This window comes from Ursus maritimus, unplaced genomic scaffold (assembly GCF_017311325.1).
Source record: "Ursus maritimus isolate PB19 unplaced genomic scaffold, ASM1731132v1 scaffold_9, whole genome shotgun sequence".
Classification (NCBI taxonomy): domain Eukaryota; kingdom Metazoa; phylum Chordata; class Mammalia; order Carnivora; family Ursidae; genus Ursus; species Ursus maritimus.
The window spans coordinates 8,826,908-8,844,280 of NW_024427107.1; the positions used below are offsets into that span (position 1 = coordinate 8,826,908).

The 17,373-nt window shown below is 38.3% G+C and overlaps 1 protein-coding gene across 3 annotated transcripts in view; it reads right to left on the bottom strand.

Moving 5' to 3' along the window:
- Window positions 1-14,674: 14,674 nt before the first annotated feature.
- Window positions 14,675-17,373, bottom strand: part of PLAG1 (PLAG1 zinc finger) — a 46,374-nt gene continuing 43,675 nt past the window's right edge. For 2 of the 3 annotated variants that reach the window (XM_040626147.1, XM_008706706.2), the window contains exon 3: window positions 14,675-16,311. In XM_040626147.1, coding sequence (XP_040482081.1) covers window positions 15,054-16,307 — 1,254 coding nt within the window. In that variant the 5' untranslated portion in view covers window positions 16,308-16,311 and the 3' untranslated portion in view covers window positions 14,675-15,053. Of the gene's footprint in view, window positions 16,312-16,833; window positions 17,193-17,373 lie in introns of all 3 variants that reach the window. The other variant, XM_040626146.1, reaches the window with a different exon arrangement.

The window sequence follows — 17,373 nt, forward strand, 5'->3', positions numbered from 1 at the left end:
TCAAGGAAGGGAAATAGTTGGTACTTTTGTCTACAGATAAAAGGAGAGTTGTGTGCGACTGACTAATAAAGCAGGGGAAATAGGACACTAATGATTAATGGGATGAAAATATACCAAGTAAGATCAAAACTAACAAGAGGAAGAAGTGAAATTCATAACAGCTCTATCAAACTCACAAAAAAATAAGGTAAAAGAAAAAGACAAATAGTCCTTAAATAATATAAACAATGATAACATATATTACAATATTGTTGTGCATAACAATGTACAACAATGTACACAATGATATAATATTACATAATATTAAATATACTGTGTATAGAATAAGATAGAAGGAATAAAATAAAAGTCTAAAATATGATTGAACTGGATCAACCCATTAAAAGACAAAGACTGTTAGGTTAAGTGAAAAATTAAGAGCTGACAGTAAGCTGTCGCACACACACACACAAAATTAAAGCAAGCAAAAAAAGGTTGACGTCACAAATGAACTGTGATGGTTTTTGATGGGTCAACTTGGCAGGGTAGAGGATGGAAGGGAGGATGGCAGACTTAAGGGACTTTTAGTGGAGATAAAAAGCATCATAAGAGCACCACAGCAAGCAAGCCCAAACCTGCAGGAAATGAGTGATTTCCCGGCAATTCCAACTACCAGAACTGGAGCATTTGAAGCAAGCAGTTGCCACAGTGAAGATGAGGTCAGTAGAAACTGATCAAGCAATGCCTTGAGTTCCCCCAAACTATCAGCAAATAGATTAAATTCCAAACACTAAAGCCATTGCAGTGAACAACAGGAGAAAGCAATCCCTGTCATTATTATTATTGAATATTGTCTCAGAGATTTTAGTGACTATGATAAAACAAGAACATGAAATGCCTGGCATGGACATAGAAAGTACATAAAAGTATCTTTTCTGCTGATGGTATGAATGTACACTTTGGCAAGCCCAAGAGAACAGTGGAGGAAAAAAGAAACCCAATCAATTAGAATAATTGTGCAGATTTGGTTAAATAGAGATTAAATAAATATTAAAATAAACCAACCACTTTTTAATGTTCTAGTCATTAAAATCTAGATGTGAAATGGGAAGACAAATTTTAAATTACATAGGAAAAATTTTAACAAGAAAGACTAAGGGCCAATATTAAAACCCTGTAATATTAAAAGACATTAAACAAAATCTTATCTAATTTCCAATTAGAATCGACAGAGGCTTTTTCATAATTGAATAAAATATTCTTAGACTTCTTATATTGAACAGATGCCTATGAGGATAGCTAAGAGAACCTGGAAAGGCGCCTGGGTGGCTCAGTAGGTTAAGCCTCTGTCTTTGGCTCAGGTCATGATCCTGGGGTCCTGGTATCGAGCCCTGGGTGGGACTTCCTGCTCAGAGGGGAACCTGCTTCTCCCTCTCCATCTGCCCCTCCTCCCTGCTTGTTCTATTTCTCTCTCTCTTAAATGTTTTTTTTTTTAAAGAAAAAAAGAACAGTAGAGGGGAGGTTTGCCATACTAGTTATCAGAACCTATGCTAAAGTCACCTTAAGCAAAGAGTCTTGGTGAACTAATGGACAAATGGATCAGTGGAACAGAGAATCTAGATTTAGACCCCAATTTATACAAGAAGTCAATATATGACAAGTGCGGAAGTTCAGATGAGGACAGGCCGGGCAATAGTGATAGCAGCACAGCAATCTACTCTTCTGGAAGATATTAAAATTTTACTAGCATCTTACACATGATATAAAAACAGATTGAAATGTAAGTATAAAAATCAAAACAATAAAAAATCTTATAAGAAATCTGGGAGGTAAGGGTGATACAGATACTCTTCAACCCAGGTGTTCTGTTCCTGAGAATCTATCCTATGTACTAAAGCCTGGAAATCTAGAGCCACAGAAGAAAATTCAGTCATATCTGACTATATAAAAATTTAAAACTTTAAAAATGGTCTCTATGCCATCTTTTGGTACCAAAGGCATGAAAAAACAATATTGTTGGGAAAAGCTTAAAATGCAGATGGCAAAATATAATTTCTCTATTATACAAAGCAAACTTACTGATTGACCAACAACAAACATCGTGTGAAAATGAGCAAAGGGTATATAGATAGAAAGCACAGAGGAGAAAACCCAAATGGCCACCAAATGAATGAAAAGACGTTCAAATGTACTAGTAAGTCAGGGAAATGCAAATTAAAGCAACAATCAAAATATCTCTACTCCATTAAGACAGGCGAAATTAAAAGGAAACCTAATGCCTGTTACTGGTTGGGGAGGTGGGAGATAGTGTTTTTGCATACTGCCATAGGAATGTGAAGTGTTTACAACAACTAAACAATATAACGTTTTTGGAAAGCAATCTGGCAACATCCCTTAAAATTAAGATTTCAAATACTCTTCGACCCCTTCTGAGAGTTTGTCTCATAGATCAATTAATAAGGACCTATGATCATGAATGCTTTCTTTTTTTTTTTTTTTAAGATTTTATTTATTTATTTGACAGAGAGAGAGACAGCCAGCAAGAGAGGGAACACAAGCAAGGGGAGTAGGAGAGGAAGAAGCAGGCTCCCAGCAGAAGAGCCTAATGTGGGGCTCGATCCCAAGACTCTGGGATTACACCCTGAGCCGAAGGCAGACGCTTAATGACTGAGCCACCCAGGCGCCCCAATCATGAATGCTTTCTAAAGTATGGTTCATAGTGGTCAAGACCAGAAAACAAAAAGATTGCCCATCATTTGCATTCATATAAAATGCCTAAGCAAATTCATTTAAATATATTTGTAAGCAATGATAATGTTAATGTATTAGATACAATTAATAAGTTTTGATGAGTTGCGTTAGTAATGTTTGTTTGGAAATTTTTGCTAATTATACTTACAAATTTTATAGCTAGTTGAGAACTTGCACCAATAGTGATATACATTCCTCTTATGCCCCCAAAATCCTTGGGATATTTCAAGGTCCTAATAATGAAGAAAGTGACATTATGGTATTAACATCCATCTGGAAAGATAAGAACATATAAATAGCAACTTAGAGAAGAATAAATACATATAAAAACTGCTCACCTTCATCCAACAGTTAGAAAAAAAGTAAACACGTGTAAATTGGTGTTACTATTTTGGAGAGCAATCTGGCAATATTTATCAGAATTTAAGAAGTTTGGGAGAACTCAAAATTCTGCCATGCCTGTTGAAATATCTTACTATGGGGGGAGGGAGATGTATTGTTTGTTTTTAGTAACTCATTATGTGGTCAATTTTGAAGTCTCATGAACATTTTAAAAAGACATATTTGACATTCACGGATTCCTAATTCCCTGATACGCACGCTGCCTCAGGGTTGCTCCTGACATTGACACCCTGGGCTTGTTGGTCATGCTTGGCCCCATTAGCGGGCTCTTTTCAAGCTGTGCTTGCACCAAACAGTTCAGGAGTTTGGAAGCTGGAACCCCATCAAGATCGTGTGTTCCAGGTTGGATGGGCACCAGGGAGGGAGGGGTATGGAGAAGTGGGGTAGTCCCTAGGTCATCCCCCAGTTTTTGTCATGAGTGTGATCTCTTCTTCATAACCACAGTATCTCCTCATCGACCATTCAAAGTGGGTCTGCATGCTCTGAGATGGTGGTGGTGGGGTGTTGGGGGAACACTGAGGTGTGGCTTGGTTGACACAACTGTCCACTTTTGAGACCCAGGACCACTGACTGGATGCAAACAAGGAAGTGTAGTTTCTTAGCAGGATCTGGAGTGTATTTGGGGAGCATTTTAACAAGGAGCAGGGAACCCTGGCTTTCACAGTCCTTGGGAACTCACTCCAATGAATGTGGGCTCCATGGGAGTAGAACTCGGTCTTGTCCAATACTGTAGTCCCAGCACTTGGAGTAATGCTTGGTGCAAAGTAGGTGCTTAATCAATGTTTGTAGAATGAATGGATTCTGTTCGTCAGGAATCAAACTTGGGCAGGGGGTGCTGGTCATACTTAGAGCAAATCCAGTCTCCCCAAGTCTGAATTGCTGTATTGGGTTACAACCCTGAGAGTTTTTGATTTTGATGCCTGAAGGGTAGCCACCATTGTCTCCCTCCTTTTTCTTCCTTACGGTGAGAATTTGGGAGGTCTCCTTAGGTTTCTTTAAAAGGTTGAGTTTCTCCAGTATTGTTTTTGCGCTGAATTGCTCCCAACCAAACTGGATTGCTCCAAATCTCACTCCATAGTACCTTGTTAGACGGTTTCATGTAGAAGTCTCCAAAATTTTCTTTTCATGTGTGATCAGATCTTGATATATAAGCCCTAGCCACTTGTGTGATTACCACACACCCACTTGAAGACATCTGCTTTTGTCGGATTTATCTCTTTCAAAAATGCTTACTCACTAGCAAATGATCATACTTTAGATTTAACCAAATTATCAGCATTATTGTTCACCACTTACATATTTTCTGCTTTCTTGAGATGTCCATTTTGATTCCATCATTGCTTCTCTGGGTCATTTGTAGCTTTTAAAAAAAGAGAGAGAATAATTTACTTTCTAAATGTCTATGTGTCAGAAGTGATATTTTGCTTGAATGTCTGTTTGACAGCTCGTTTGGCTCCACTGGCTTCTATCATTCAGTATTTCAGTAAGTCTGATGTCAGTTCTGATTTTCTTTCAAATTGTAAGTATCCGGGACCTATATTTTTTGTTTTTGTTTTTCATTTACTCTCACAATTCCCCATATTTTCTTAAGTAAGATTGTGGCTTGACCAAAGCCTCCTAGCATTTCTAAAATATTGTTCCATATATTTTGCTGCTATGTGTGAAAATGTTCAGTCCACTTTCCTTGAATTGGTGGAACAGACCTTTTTTGGTAATCGTCTCTAACGTGTGTTGACCTCATGTGTTGGATCTTCCTTCGGCTCGGGGGAAAAATTCTCATAGTATTTTGGGAGTACTGTTTCCCCAACGCTCAATCCCCACTTTTTTCTCTCCTTCCGGATGCCTGAGTATTGGCTTTCCTGAAAGTATAGTGGTTAAGGGCACAGGCCCTGGGGTCAAATAACCTGGTTTATATCCCTCCACTTCCAAGTCACCAGCTCTCCGAGCCTCGGTTTCTTCATGTAAAATGAAGATAGTAGGAAGTACTGACAAGAGAAGCAAAGACATGTGGTTTTCGTTTTCTTCCCAGAATTTGAAATTTGAAGGCAAAGCATGAGACTTTTAAGAGATTTCTGCTTGTGGCCCTGCACCTGGTAAGTAACGCCTCTCCCAGTAAGTGGCGCATCTCCCAACCAGGGCTGGCTCAGCTGGGGAAATTCAGCCACCTGAAAGCAGAAGGAGCTCCGGGCTGTGTGAGGAGACCCCAGGGCCTGCGTGGTCTACCTGCGTGACCCCAGGGCTAGTGTGTAAAGGCGATGGGAGAACTTGCAAGGTCTGCTTTAGTTTTGGAGTTTGGTTTTGATTTTTTTTTTTTAAGGACAAATTGATTTTCACAGTCTGTGTTGAGTAAGCAAACAAATAGGTTCCCCTTTAGTGGGTTCTTAGTCAGTGGTCTAATTGTGAAGGAGAAAAGGCAAATTAAAGTTTAAATAAGACCGAAGGTGATTTCAAAGAGAGAATTTCTGTTACGAGAACTTATCACAGTACTTGATGAAATACGATCTTAAGAACCCCACCTACTGATGCCTGTTACCTAGTCACTCAGCTTCCAGAAATTTTAAACAGAGCAAAAGACTCCATGGTTAGAGCTTTTGAAGTCCAAATTTATAAGAATTAGAGTTCTCACAGTTTCTTAGTTTTGATCCTTTGTAGTGAAAGCATTTAGAGTGGTTTACTTCCGAAGAAATCATACGTTATTCTGGAATTTGCTCGTTTTGGTGCAAAAGGGCAGAACAAAACGGAAGTGTGATCACATAATCTTTAGTGTATCAAATAAACTTTTCTATAGAACAAAGGTAACCCAAGTGATAAAATTATTACTTACAAAATTTCCTAGGGTCATATTTTGAAAGAGTCTTTCATTTAAAGAAACGTGTCCTGATTACCAAGACGGTTGATTATCCTTCAGCCAACAAATAAGTGTAATTTGCCATGGGCAGGGAACTGAGTGAACAGGGTTTTGCCCTCAAGTACTTGGAAGAGCTAAAAAAGGGTAAACAGAAGGGGGAATGAACCATGAGAGACTGTGGACTCTGGGAAACAAACTGAGGGCTTCAGAGGGGAGGGGGGTGGGGGATTGGGATAGGCCAGTAATGGGTATTAAGGAGGGCAAATATTGCATGGTGCACTGGGTGTTATACGCAAATAATGAATCATGGAACATTACATCAAAAACTAAGGATATACTGTAAGGTGGCTAACATAACAAAATAAAAATTATTATAAAAATAGAGCTAAAAAAATATACACATCCTTGAGGAGATCTCATATGCTGTAATAAATATTCAGAGGGGAAATAAGTTACCTTTCAGTGGGTGAGACCAGAGAAGGTATGGAATGGAAGAGCCACCATTAAAAAAGGGGGTGGAAGACGGTGAGATTTTGGCATGTGGATTCATAAGCAGGAGCAGAGAAAGGAGGCATTCCAGGGACAAGTGTAGGCAAACGGATGCATAAGCACAGGGAACAGTGAATTAACTTCACATGAAAATCAGAGAAAGAAGAGGAGGCAATGGGCAGACTGCTAAGAATGGACGAGAATTTTCAGGGTCCCTCAGATCACTGACTGGTACTAACTTGATGATCTCTTAGTGAAGGTAATTTAGAAGTAAATATGGAAATATCATATGAAAGCATTGACAACAGAAAATACAACAGTAGGTAGCACTTTACTCCTGCAAGGTAATTGAATTTAGAAAATGGGATGAATTGAACTCATCTGCCTGAAATCTTTCAACAGTATGGTCTTTGAGACCTTTAAAAGAGAGTGTATCTGTGACAGCCATTGAGCACCACTAATTCTGGGGTAGGAAAAGCTGACATACCTTGAGATCTTAAATAGGGCATGGCTTAGGCTATTAACCTACTTACACAATGAACGTTCCCAGGGCATGAAAATCTGGTTGCAGGAGCCTTCTTAGAAATGTCATCCGGGGTGTGCGAATGCTAATAACAGATGAATTATGTATTTTTAGAAGCAGGGCAGTTTACCAACATCATTTCAATAAGACTACCAAATGCACTAACAACACTTTGAAAGGGCCCCTCCACTCCCTGGCCATAAAAAGATTAAAGTTCTCTAATTACACATAGAATAAACCAAAAGTTAAATCTTTGCAACAATTCTATCATAAAACAGAAAATTCCGTAGCTTATGTGAGGATCCATTATACTTCTGACTTTCATCCCCTCAGAACCCCAAGTCATAAGTGGTATTATTATAAATGGACTATCTGCCTGTTTTTGAAAAAGATTCAATTTACAAACATTTCCACATGTGCGTGTGTAATAAATGTTGGTCTACATTTCAAGTATGCTTCTACCGAGTAAAGCAAGATTAGCCTGTTCTCATTTTTTAAAAACTTGCTCATTGGTAGAAAACCCTTTTCATCTGCAACAATGGCAGCCAAAATAATGGTACAGAAAAGGAGATTCTGAGGACTACTTTATGGACACAATCTCCATTGAGCACTGTGCTCTTTTGTGTGTGTGCTTCTTTTTTAAAGCAGTGAGAACCTGGGAATTCACGTTTTCTGGCATAACAGTGTATCAGAGGAAGATATTTCTATTTCTTTCAAGGTAAGACCAGCACAACTAAAGAATGACAGTTGAAACTAGTCGTATTAAATAGGGTTCTCCAGAGAAACCAAACTAATTGGATGTGTGTATAAATATATAAATGTGTGTATGTATATTAAGAAATTGGCTCATGTGATCATGGAGGTTGACCAAATCCAAAATCTGCAGGGCAGGCCAGCATGCTGAGATCCAGAGAAGAGATCTTGATGTTGCAGCCTGAGCCCAAAGACAGTCTGGGGGCAGAATTCCCCTTTGCTGGGGAACCTCAGTCTTTTCTTCTTAAGGCCTTCAACTGATTGGATAAGGCCCACCCACATTATGGAGGGTAGTATTTTAAAGATTTATTTATTTATTTGAGAAAGAGAGAGGGGGTAGGAGCAGAGGGTGATGATTTCCAAGCAGACTCCCCGCTGAGCCTGGAGCCCCAACCCAGGCTCTATCTCATGACCCATGAGATCATGACCTGAGCTGAAACCAAGAGTTGGACACTTAACCGACCGAGCCACCCAGGCGTCCCATAAAGTCAACTAATTATCAATGTTAATCACATCTAAAAAAATGCCTCCGCAGTAACATCTAGTCTGGCTACCCCGGCCCAGCCAAGCTGACGCATAAAATTAACCATCAAACTAGCCAAACATCTTCAGAGTAGAAAAATTTATTATTGACCTCTGTGTTGAATAGAATGCAGGTGAAGTCAACACATTCTGGGTTTTGTTTTGTTTTAGTTTTAGGCTGAAACTGCCAATATTTGACCATTTTTGATCTGCAAAAAAAGGGTAACTGAGTATGGTTCAATACAATATTTAGGCTTTCCAGCAGTTGCAATGACGCGGCCATCGTCACACAAATGCCTGATCAGAAAACAACCTTCTTTTTATAAAGCTGATTTCTTTGGAAATACCCCTAGGACTTAGCACAAAGTGATGCCTTTTACTGAAGAAATGTCTGATTAAGGAAAAGTGACAGCAAAACTCAAGTGATCTAAAGCCAGACTTGAAATTCCATCTCCCCTCCATGGTAAGGCATTGGTATGAACTTTTTCATTTAACAGGGTCACATATGAAGTTTTTCAGCCCCGTTGGGTCTATGATGCAATAAACAAACTGCATTTTGAATTACTTTTCCATAAGGGAGATTATATTTTAAGTGAATTAATCCCAAACGTTCTTTTTCAAAGTATCGTAACTAAGAAAAGCATCATGTTTTGATAAGCAGTCCTTGAAATATTTCATACGTATGAATTTAAGTAAAAATGTATTTAGTGTTAAGAATTCACAAAGGCATGCTTTTCGATTTTCTGGAAGCAAGCAGGTGAAAAGAGGGACTGCCGACACTGCAAATCGCTGTTCAGTTTCTCTCTCTCTCTGAAAGTGGGAGAGCCTTAAAACAGGAAAGTCAAAGGTAAAGAGGGAATTTTCCTATCATCGTGAAAGAGGTGCTAGGAGATACATAAAACATGATTTCTACAATTGATTCCTGCTCAGATTATTAACTGAATCTTCAGACAATGTTGCTGTCTGCATTGCTGTTGCACTGATGAGTTTTGGACGAAGTGGTGTGTGTGTTTTGGTCCAGATAACTGTCAAGGGAGGGTTTTCAGCAAAATTTTAGACAAAGAGCCCAAAGGGAACCTCTAAAAGGATCACAGTACTGGCAGACAGCAAGCGTTAAAGGAATGATTAATGCCAATCTTCTCTCACACGAACAAGAGACGTTATTGATTTATACATACTAATCACCTTTCTGGAATTCTTTTTTGGATGCTCACCTGGATTACAGTTTTGATGCAGGACCTTTCAACTTTTTTTTTTTTATTTACAGTCTCTATCCTTCCTTTAAAGGTACAAAAGTTTTAAAACAAAACAAAAGAAACCCTGGAACTTTACATTTCGTTTCAACAACAAAGTATTGTCCTCGAGTCAGCTATTAGAATCGTATATTTACCCAATGAGAAAATACTTAAAAATTCAAAGTGAAAAGAAAAAGTTATACCAAATAGAAATGTATCATCTATTAAAATTTCAGGAAGATCTACATTATCTAAAGCCATTCTATAATTTTATTCATATAGTTTGTGGAGTTCACATATCTTTTTCTTACAGCAAACATAACACTGTAGGCCACAAGAAGCTGCAGTACTATTGTTTCATTAGCAGCAAAGTAATATTTTATATCTGGGTAACTGGACAATAAATAGCCTGCTTCTTTGGATGTGGATGATTAAAATGTTGTATCACTGCAGCTTCATAATGTGAGTGCTATTTTACAGAGCTTATACACACACAAAAAATACGATCTTTGTCTATATTTTATACAAATACAACAGTAGTTTGTGAATACATTTTAAGTACATGATATACATGATAAGCCACTTGATTTTCCAATATCACAGAATAGCGATTTTAAATGCAATAAAAATATACAAAATTCGGCCTGGAATGCAGATTTTTCTTTTCTATTTTGACTCAAAACTTTATCATTAGAACATTTTTAGAGTACTAGTCCAAACACTTTTCCGTCTGCTAAAAATACAATTTCAGCAGTCCAGCTTATGTTCAGGCGTGATGCAATCCATTTCCTAATGGATTCCCAGTTTTTGTTCAATTCAAAGGGCTGTTAGTAACATACCGCATGTTCTTCACTCCACACCATGTTATAAAGCCCACGTTTCATTCTGAGTTATAGTCACCTTGTGGACAAAAGCTGGGTTTGTTCTGGTAACATTTGCACGTCCAAGATTTCCTTTTGCAAGTGCACGTGAATACATTGTGGTGGGTGGTAAAAGTCTGTTAATGACAGATCAAGTCACAGTATAAAAATATATTGTACACCTTTACGCCTAATGGAGTCCTTTTTTTCCTATGGCTAAAAAAATATGACTGAACGAGACAGCGACGTTTGTAGCACCATGAAGAGTTGTATCCCAAGTTACATTAGCAGCATGATCCAACATAATATTGAAGGAGTGTTTCTGAGAAGATAAACATTCATTCTGGTTCATCTGTACCACTGAAGCTTATACAAGGAAGTGTTTTATACATTAGCAATAGTTCTGTCATTTCTAGAGCTAGATAAACTTATCAAAAGACACTGCCTTTCCATCCTCAAAGGGCTGATAACGGAGAAGGGCCTAAGGGTGATGATCTAAGTGTGCCTTTACCAGTGTGGGTGGTATCAGTTTGTTTTATGTAATCCAAAAGGCGCTCTGTATGGGTTTCTAGCACAAAACTACATAAGGCGACTCCTGTGGATCTATGGAATCACGACAGACTGTGTTGTAGACACGGCTGCTGACACAGTGTGAAAAAAGCACGACATAGAGTCAACTTAGGCACTATATGTCAGAGATAACAGTCCGCTATTGCTAATGAAGAATAGTCGACATTTAAAGGACCTCCTCCAATGTCACATGGATCTCAGTAGGCTAGAAGCAACTTGGGCGAACTGGTATTTTTTAATTTACATACTGGGAAGACAGTGTGTTTTGAAACACGTAAACCTTGTAAAAAAATAAACCATTGTAAAACCTTATGAAAAGACACACACCGATTCTGTGCAATATAGCAAATTGATAAGAAAACACTGTAAAAATGTACCTGTTTAAAATACCATCTACCATTTTTGAACACAAAGCATTATATATCAAAGGCCTACATATATATCATCTAATGGCACTTGAAACAAATTATAATAAGTCTTAAAATAAAAGGCATAACCTATAAGAAAGTTTCTGTAAAGGTTTAGATTCGTTTTGAAAGTGCTATATCTTGTAATATGTGTAGTATAGAGGTTGACCAAGCTCTATTTTTTAAAAAAATATTGGCCTATATATGTGTATTGCTTACTAGATGAACGATCCTGAAATATGTACTCTTTAACATTCATTATTAGCTTAATAAAGCAATCAGCTCTGGCTCATGTTTCAGTCAGTATATGGTTTTTAAAAACCGCTACTGTCCAAATTAACACAATATATCACTATATTCCACAAATGACTAAGAATAATAAAGCACAAGTAACAAATAGGCAAAAATACATAGCTTGGAAGAAACACTAAGTGAAATTAAAAAGCTGCACAAAGAGTGGTGTGTGATCAGCCAGGACAACTGAAGTTTTTGAAAACTGCACTTGGTAGTATGATTTTAAAATGTGAAATTTAACAGTGACCAATAACTATAAAGATGATATTTGCATACATCAGTGGATAATATTGCTTACAGTGCCGAGACCCTTCCACACTCATGCTTTTGTGTCTGGTGATTAAATTTGTACACACGTGTGGAAGTTCAAACTGAATGAGGTTCAATATCTTGTCTGAGGTCCAAATTCTAAACTGAAATATTTTACTTAATGATAATCCCTTTTTTTTTTTTTTAAACCAAGCAAAGGCACTACTAGAAATTTCAAGGATGATGATTCTGGCCACAGCATTGGCAATAATTATTTTTAATCACATCCAGTTGATGTAAAAAAAAATGTCAATTTTTTTTCTAGAAAAAACGAGACAGTTCTGGGTTACATCCTTGTTAGACCATTGTGCAATTAAATGAGTCTGCCTCATGTTTAACAGAAATTCTCTTGAAAAGGGTTTAGTGACCAGTAGAATCAATTTGAAAAACACATGAGCTGAATTCCCTCTTCCTTGGAAGTGTTATTTCAAGTCTATGAGGCGGCAACAGGCAAAGAGGTGTTCACATGAAAATTAAGACTCTAGATTTTAACCCTGGTGCCCTGAAAGATGTGCCTCCACGTGTGTGAATTCCATGCAGGGTGAGAATAAGGCTAAAAATATACATACATATATGGCGCCATTCCCCATTTCCAAAATGCTTTATTGAATAAATCCTGGTACTCCCTTTTGAATTGTTTCTTAGCGGTGAAATACAGCCTGCTAAGGCCAACGTCTCAGGTCATTAATTTGACTTCTCCTTAAGCAAATTTTAGACAAAGTAAAGTAGTGCTTCCACACTTGTATTTGTGACTTCTACGTAAAAATAGGTTTTCTATTTATTTGTGCTCTGTCACCAATTTCTTTTTCCTTTTTTTTAAATGGTGATTAAAGCAATATTGAACACTAATCATTCAACTAATGATTTAAGTAAGCAATCTGTTTCATAGAAACTAAAGGAAGCAGTAATAAAGCAGAGCTAAAAGCCTACTTTCAGAGCAAATATTCTCCTAATCAAAAGCTTAGGAGCAGTTTGAAAAATTTTAAATGTATTTCCTTATTAAAACATATATAATTTTAATGCCTTTGGAACACACTTTTTTTATAAAATGTAATTTTTTATAATAAAATTTAAATACATAAGTATAAAAACTACTGCTCCTAGAATTAAAAAAAAAAATAGGAGCATGATAAAATATCAGGAGCCAAAGCTCCCTTAAGAGAGCAACTCTGATTCTATGAAGTGCGATACGTGTGTGTGTGTGTGTGTGTGTATACGTGTGTATAATATATATAGTGAAACCCCCATTTACATTATTACAATTTACATTTCTCCACAAATTATACTACTCCCAAATATTTTAAATAATGTACTATATTCAGTAATCTGCACTCCTTTTTAGAAATTCTTGGTAAACATCGCAATCTGCAGTGATAATTGGCCCTACAAATGAAAAAAGAAGCTTCCGTATAGGGCTAATGAGTGCTCAGAAATATTTTTTTTTTAAGAGATATATACTCTTCTATAAACCTTCCCCTTCATACCCACCCCAACAGACAGGGTCCCAAAATAAGGTGTTAACAAGTGCTTAATAGATATGTTTTGTAGGCTGATGCCCCAACCAATATTTAGAAAAGTATAATTGGACCTTCAAAACAGTTATGGTGGTCGTCTAATATGAGGAAAGCCCACAAAAACTATTTTATTTAGTGAACACAATATTCTTGATTGTTACTTTCACATTAACTAAGATAGTGCTTGTTTTGCTTTAGTTTTTGCCCCTCTACAAATTCAACTGATTTGCAACTCTCCCCCAATTTCCCAGAGACGTGTAAAAGTGGGGTTTTACTGTATATATTTTTAGTCGCTTAAAACTTTGTGGTCATTCCTCAAATAGTTTTCTAATGCATTTAAATTTAAAGTCTCCATCTGAAAATAGCAAGGAAAGATAAATCAACACTGAATCAGAAAGATACCATGGGGGTAGGGCTGTTTTGTTTTCTGCTTTTGGTTCTTATGGGAAAGAAAACTGTATTAAATTCAGCAAGAAGTGATGTGAGCGATATGCTTTTCCTTTACTCCTAATGAGTCTAGTTTCCAACCCTGGCAACAAGGAACAGGATCCCTAGACAAGTTCCCCAAGCTGAACCAAGTGCTTCACATCTAACTTTCTTTTTAGGAGACTACCACGCCACAGAAGAAGAGACAGTCCGCTCAGGGATAAACACCCCTAACATCCGTCGTTCCACAATGGCTCTCGATTCTGGACTAACTGTGGGCCGACAATTAAAATAGAATTGCTGGCTGCACTTGACCCACCCTTTGGCCATGAAAGGTGGGAAAGATTAAAGACATCTAGCCATACACTGACTGTGAAGACTCTGATGCCGTAACACGATGAGTACTATTAAACTGGAAAGAGAGCAACTTTGCAACATGGAAAAATGTCATGCGTACTAGTTTAAGGCCAACTACTGAGTAACATGGAATGCCGTGTCACCTCATTAGGAGTCTCTTTTTGCTATAAATACTGGTGCTTTGTAGTTAGGTTTTGTTTTCCTTATGTGTGCATAATATAGACGGCAAATATTTGAGCCAGACAATAGCAAAGTCTTCAAAATATACTGACCTGAAATTACGGTGTATCTAAGAAACATCTATTATCTCCCCAAACTGGATTCTGAATTCATCTGAAAACATTTGCTTATGAATCCATTTAGAGACTAGTAAAAATTTAAAAACTCTCAGGTTATTCATACACATTTTAGAAAATGTACATTCTATTGCCAAAATCATTTTTAATGAGCCAAATGTCAAAAGGTAGAGCCACTGGTATTGGACAGAACTGATAATTTTAAGATCTCGAAGCAAATTGAATGTGGAACTCATAAGACTTTACTGCTAATAATGGCTTTCCTAGAGGAAAAATCATCTTAAAATATGACAATTGGCAGTGAGTGTGGACAAAATACCCAGGTAAACATAACTGAACGCAAATGGTTCCAAAGCTCATTTATAAAGCTTGTTTCTATTTCATACTGGCTTAACGAAAATTGGTACTGTACAAAAGCAGAAGTTTTTATGCTGTTTTAAAGTAGGCACTAAAATAAAAATGGTCATCTAAGGCAGGGCTACACATAGATTTCTGTAATCAATCCACATCTTGGACTCCTACTGAAAAGCTTGATGGAAACGTGGCAGTGTGGTGCTCGTGCTGAAGCTACTGGTGAACGCTGCTGACAGGGAGTGCAGGGAACCGAGACCTAGAGTGTTTGCAGGATCCTGAAGATCCTGTGTCTGGGGGGGCAGCTGAGACACAGAAGAATGCGCTTCTTCTTGGGAATAGCTCATTCCGAGGCTCCCCACTGAGATAGGATTATAGGGAGGGCCATTGAGGGGTATGAAATTAAACAACTGGGAAAAATCCAAGGCGGGTGTGTTTAGGGGGTCACTGATAGAAATAGAGCTTTTTGACAGGGAGAGGTCCCCTGCACCATCATCGAGGGACCCGACTGGAGGATCCAACCCTAGTTTAGATGATGATGCTTGGGAATCTTGGGATGAGGAGGGCACGCCACCTTGCAGCTCCATCAGATAACTCTCAATCTCCCCCTTTAGTGGCTGTTCTTTTTCAGGAATAGAAATGGCGTATGAGGTAGAACTGAATGGGTATTTGAAAGAAAGGTGGTGAGAAGGATGGACAGCATCCATATCTATCGGGCACGTCATTCCCAAAGGTAAAGTTGTGATCATTTGGTGGGCAGGTCCCGAGCTCTGCATGGACTGAAACGGAGTGTTATAGAGGTTTAACTGCAGAGTGTTTGTGAATGGCTTTGACAACAGTTCGCTGGAAGGTAAGGACATCACCGGAAGGAGCTCATCTTTTATAGGCACAGAAACATTGCAGGTGAACGGATCCAGAAAGTCCACCGGTTCTGTTTTGACCTTCAGAAGTTCTTGATTGTGACTCTTCTTCATGTGTCGAGTCAGGTGATCCTTCCGCCCAAATCTCTGTGCACAATACTGACAGAGGAAGTCCTTCCTTCCCGTGTGCACCACCATGTGTCTCCGGACGTCCTTCCGGGTGTAGAAGCGGCGATCGCAGTGCTCGCACTGGTGCTTTTTCTCTTTTACCCCGCCAGACGACTTGCCGGCGTGCGACTTAAGGTGCTCCAGCAGCACTCCCGTGCTCTCGAAAGTCTGCAGACAGACCTTGCAGGTGAGGTCGCCGCTTGTAGCGGCATGCAAGGCCAGGTGACGCTTGAACCCGAGCTTGGTGTTGTAGTTCTTGCCACACTCTTCACACTTAAACGTCTCTTTGTTGGGGTCATGCGTATGGAGGTGATTCTTCAGGTGATCTTTCCGGTGAAACATTTTCTCACAATAATTACACTTGTGGGTTTTCTCAGGAGAATGAGTAGCCATGTGCCTTGAAACACAGACATATTCTGTCAGTATCATGACACAAGTGGCATGGAGTCACTTTTCAAATGGAAACTAAACTGCTATGCTAAAACAGAGGCTTCCTGCTACTGGACACGCTTTAACTTAACATGCGCTACAAGGACAGTCAACACCCCTAAACACTGCAGAACTCGAGCCGCTGAAGTTGCCACTTCAGGATTCGCTGGTTCATAGCTATTACTACAAAAGCCAATGAGAGAGACTGAATATACTCACGTAAACGTCCATACCCTCTCCTTGTAATCTCTTTGTACAAATGGAAATTCTACTCTCATTAAGCATTGCATTTAAAAAAAAATCCAAAGATACTAACACATCAAAGTATGTGACTTAGAATACTAAAGCTAGCCAACGTCTAATCTACGTTAACATTTCCTCTCTGCAAAGCAGCTCAAGAATGTGTATACAAATATATATACGTTTACAACGGCTTCACATGGCCAACATAATAGAAAATATAATCTGAAAGACAAATAGAGTTTAATACCTTTGTAATTTGTACTTAGAAACAAAGGCCTTGGTGCAGTCTTGTTGTATGCACTTGTAGGGCCTCTCTCCTGTGTGAGAGTAGGAGTGAACCTTTAATTTCTCAACACTGTTAAAGGCCTTGTCACACAGTTGGCAAGGAAAGTTTTTTCTTGGTTTGGTTTCACCACGCTTACGTTTCCCTGAAGGGACTTTCTGGGTATCTCTTACTTCTGACAAATCACCAGGAATGACAGTGGCCATCGCAGCCTAAAGCAGGCCTTCTTGTTGGACACTTGGGAACTGCCCAACTCCACTAAATGATTTAGCTTTAGGTGGCTTCTCAAGTTTCATGTGGTCGTAAAAGAAAGCAAAAAGGGACTGGAAAAAAAAAATAAGAAACAACTAGTTTGTAACTAATTTTTAAAATTTTTATTTGCTATGTGATGCTTTTGAATTCAAAAAGAAACCATAAAATGGATTCAGCTGGTCTAATGTAATATCTGTAGGTTTCTTTACATTTGCCAAAATACGTATTAATGCATTGCTCAGAATGAACAGT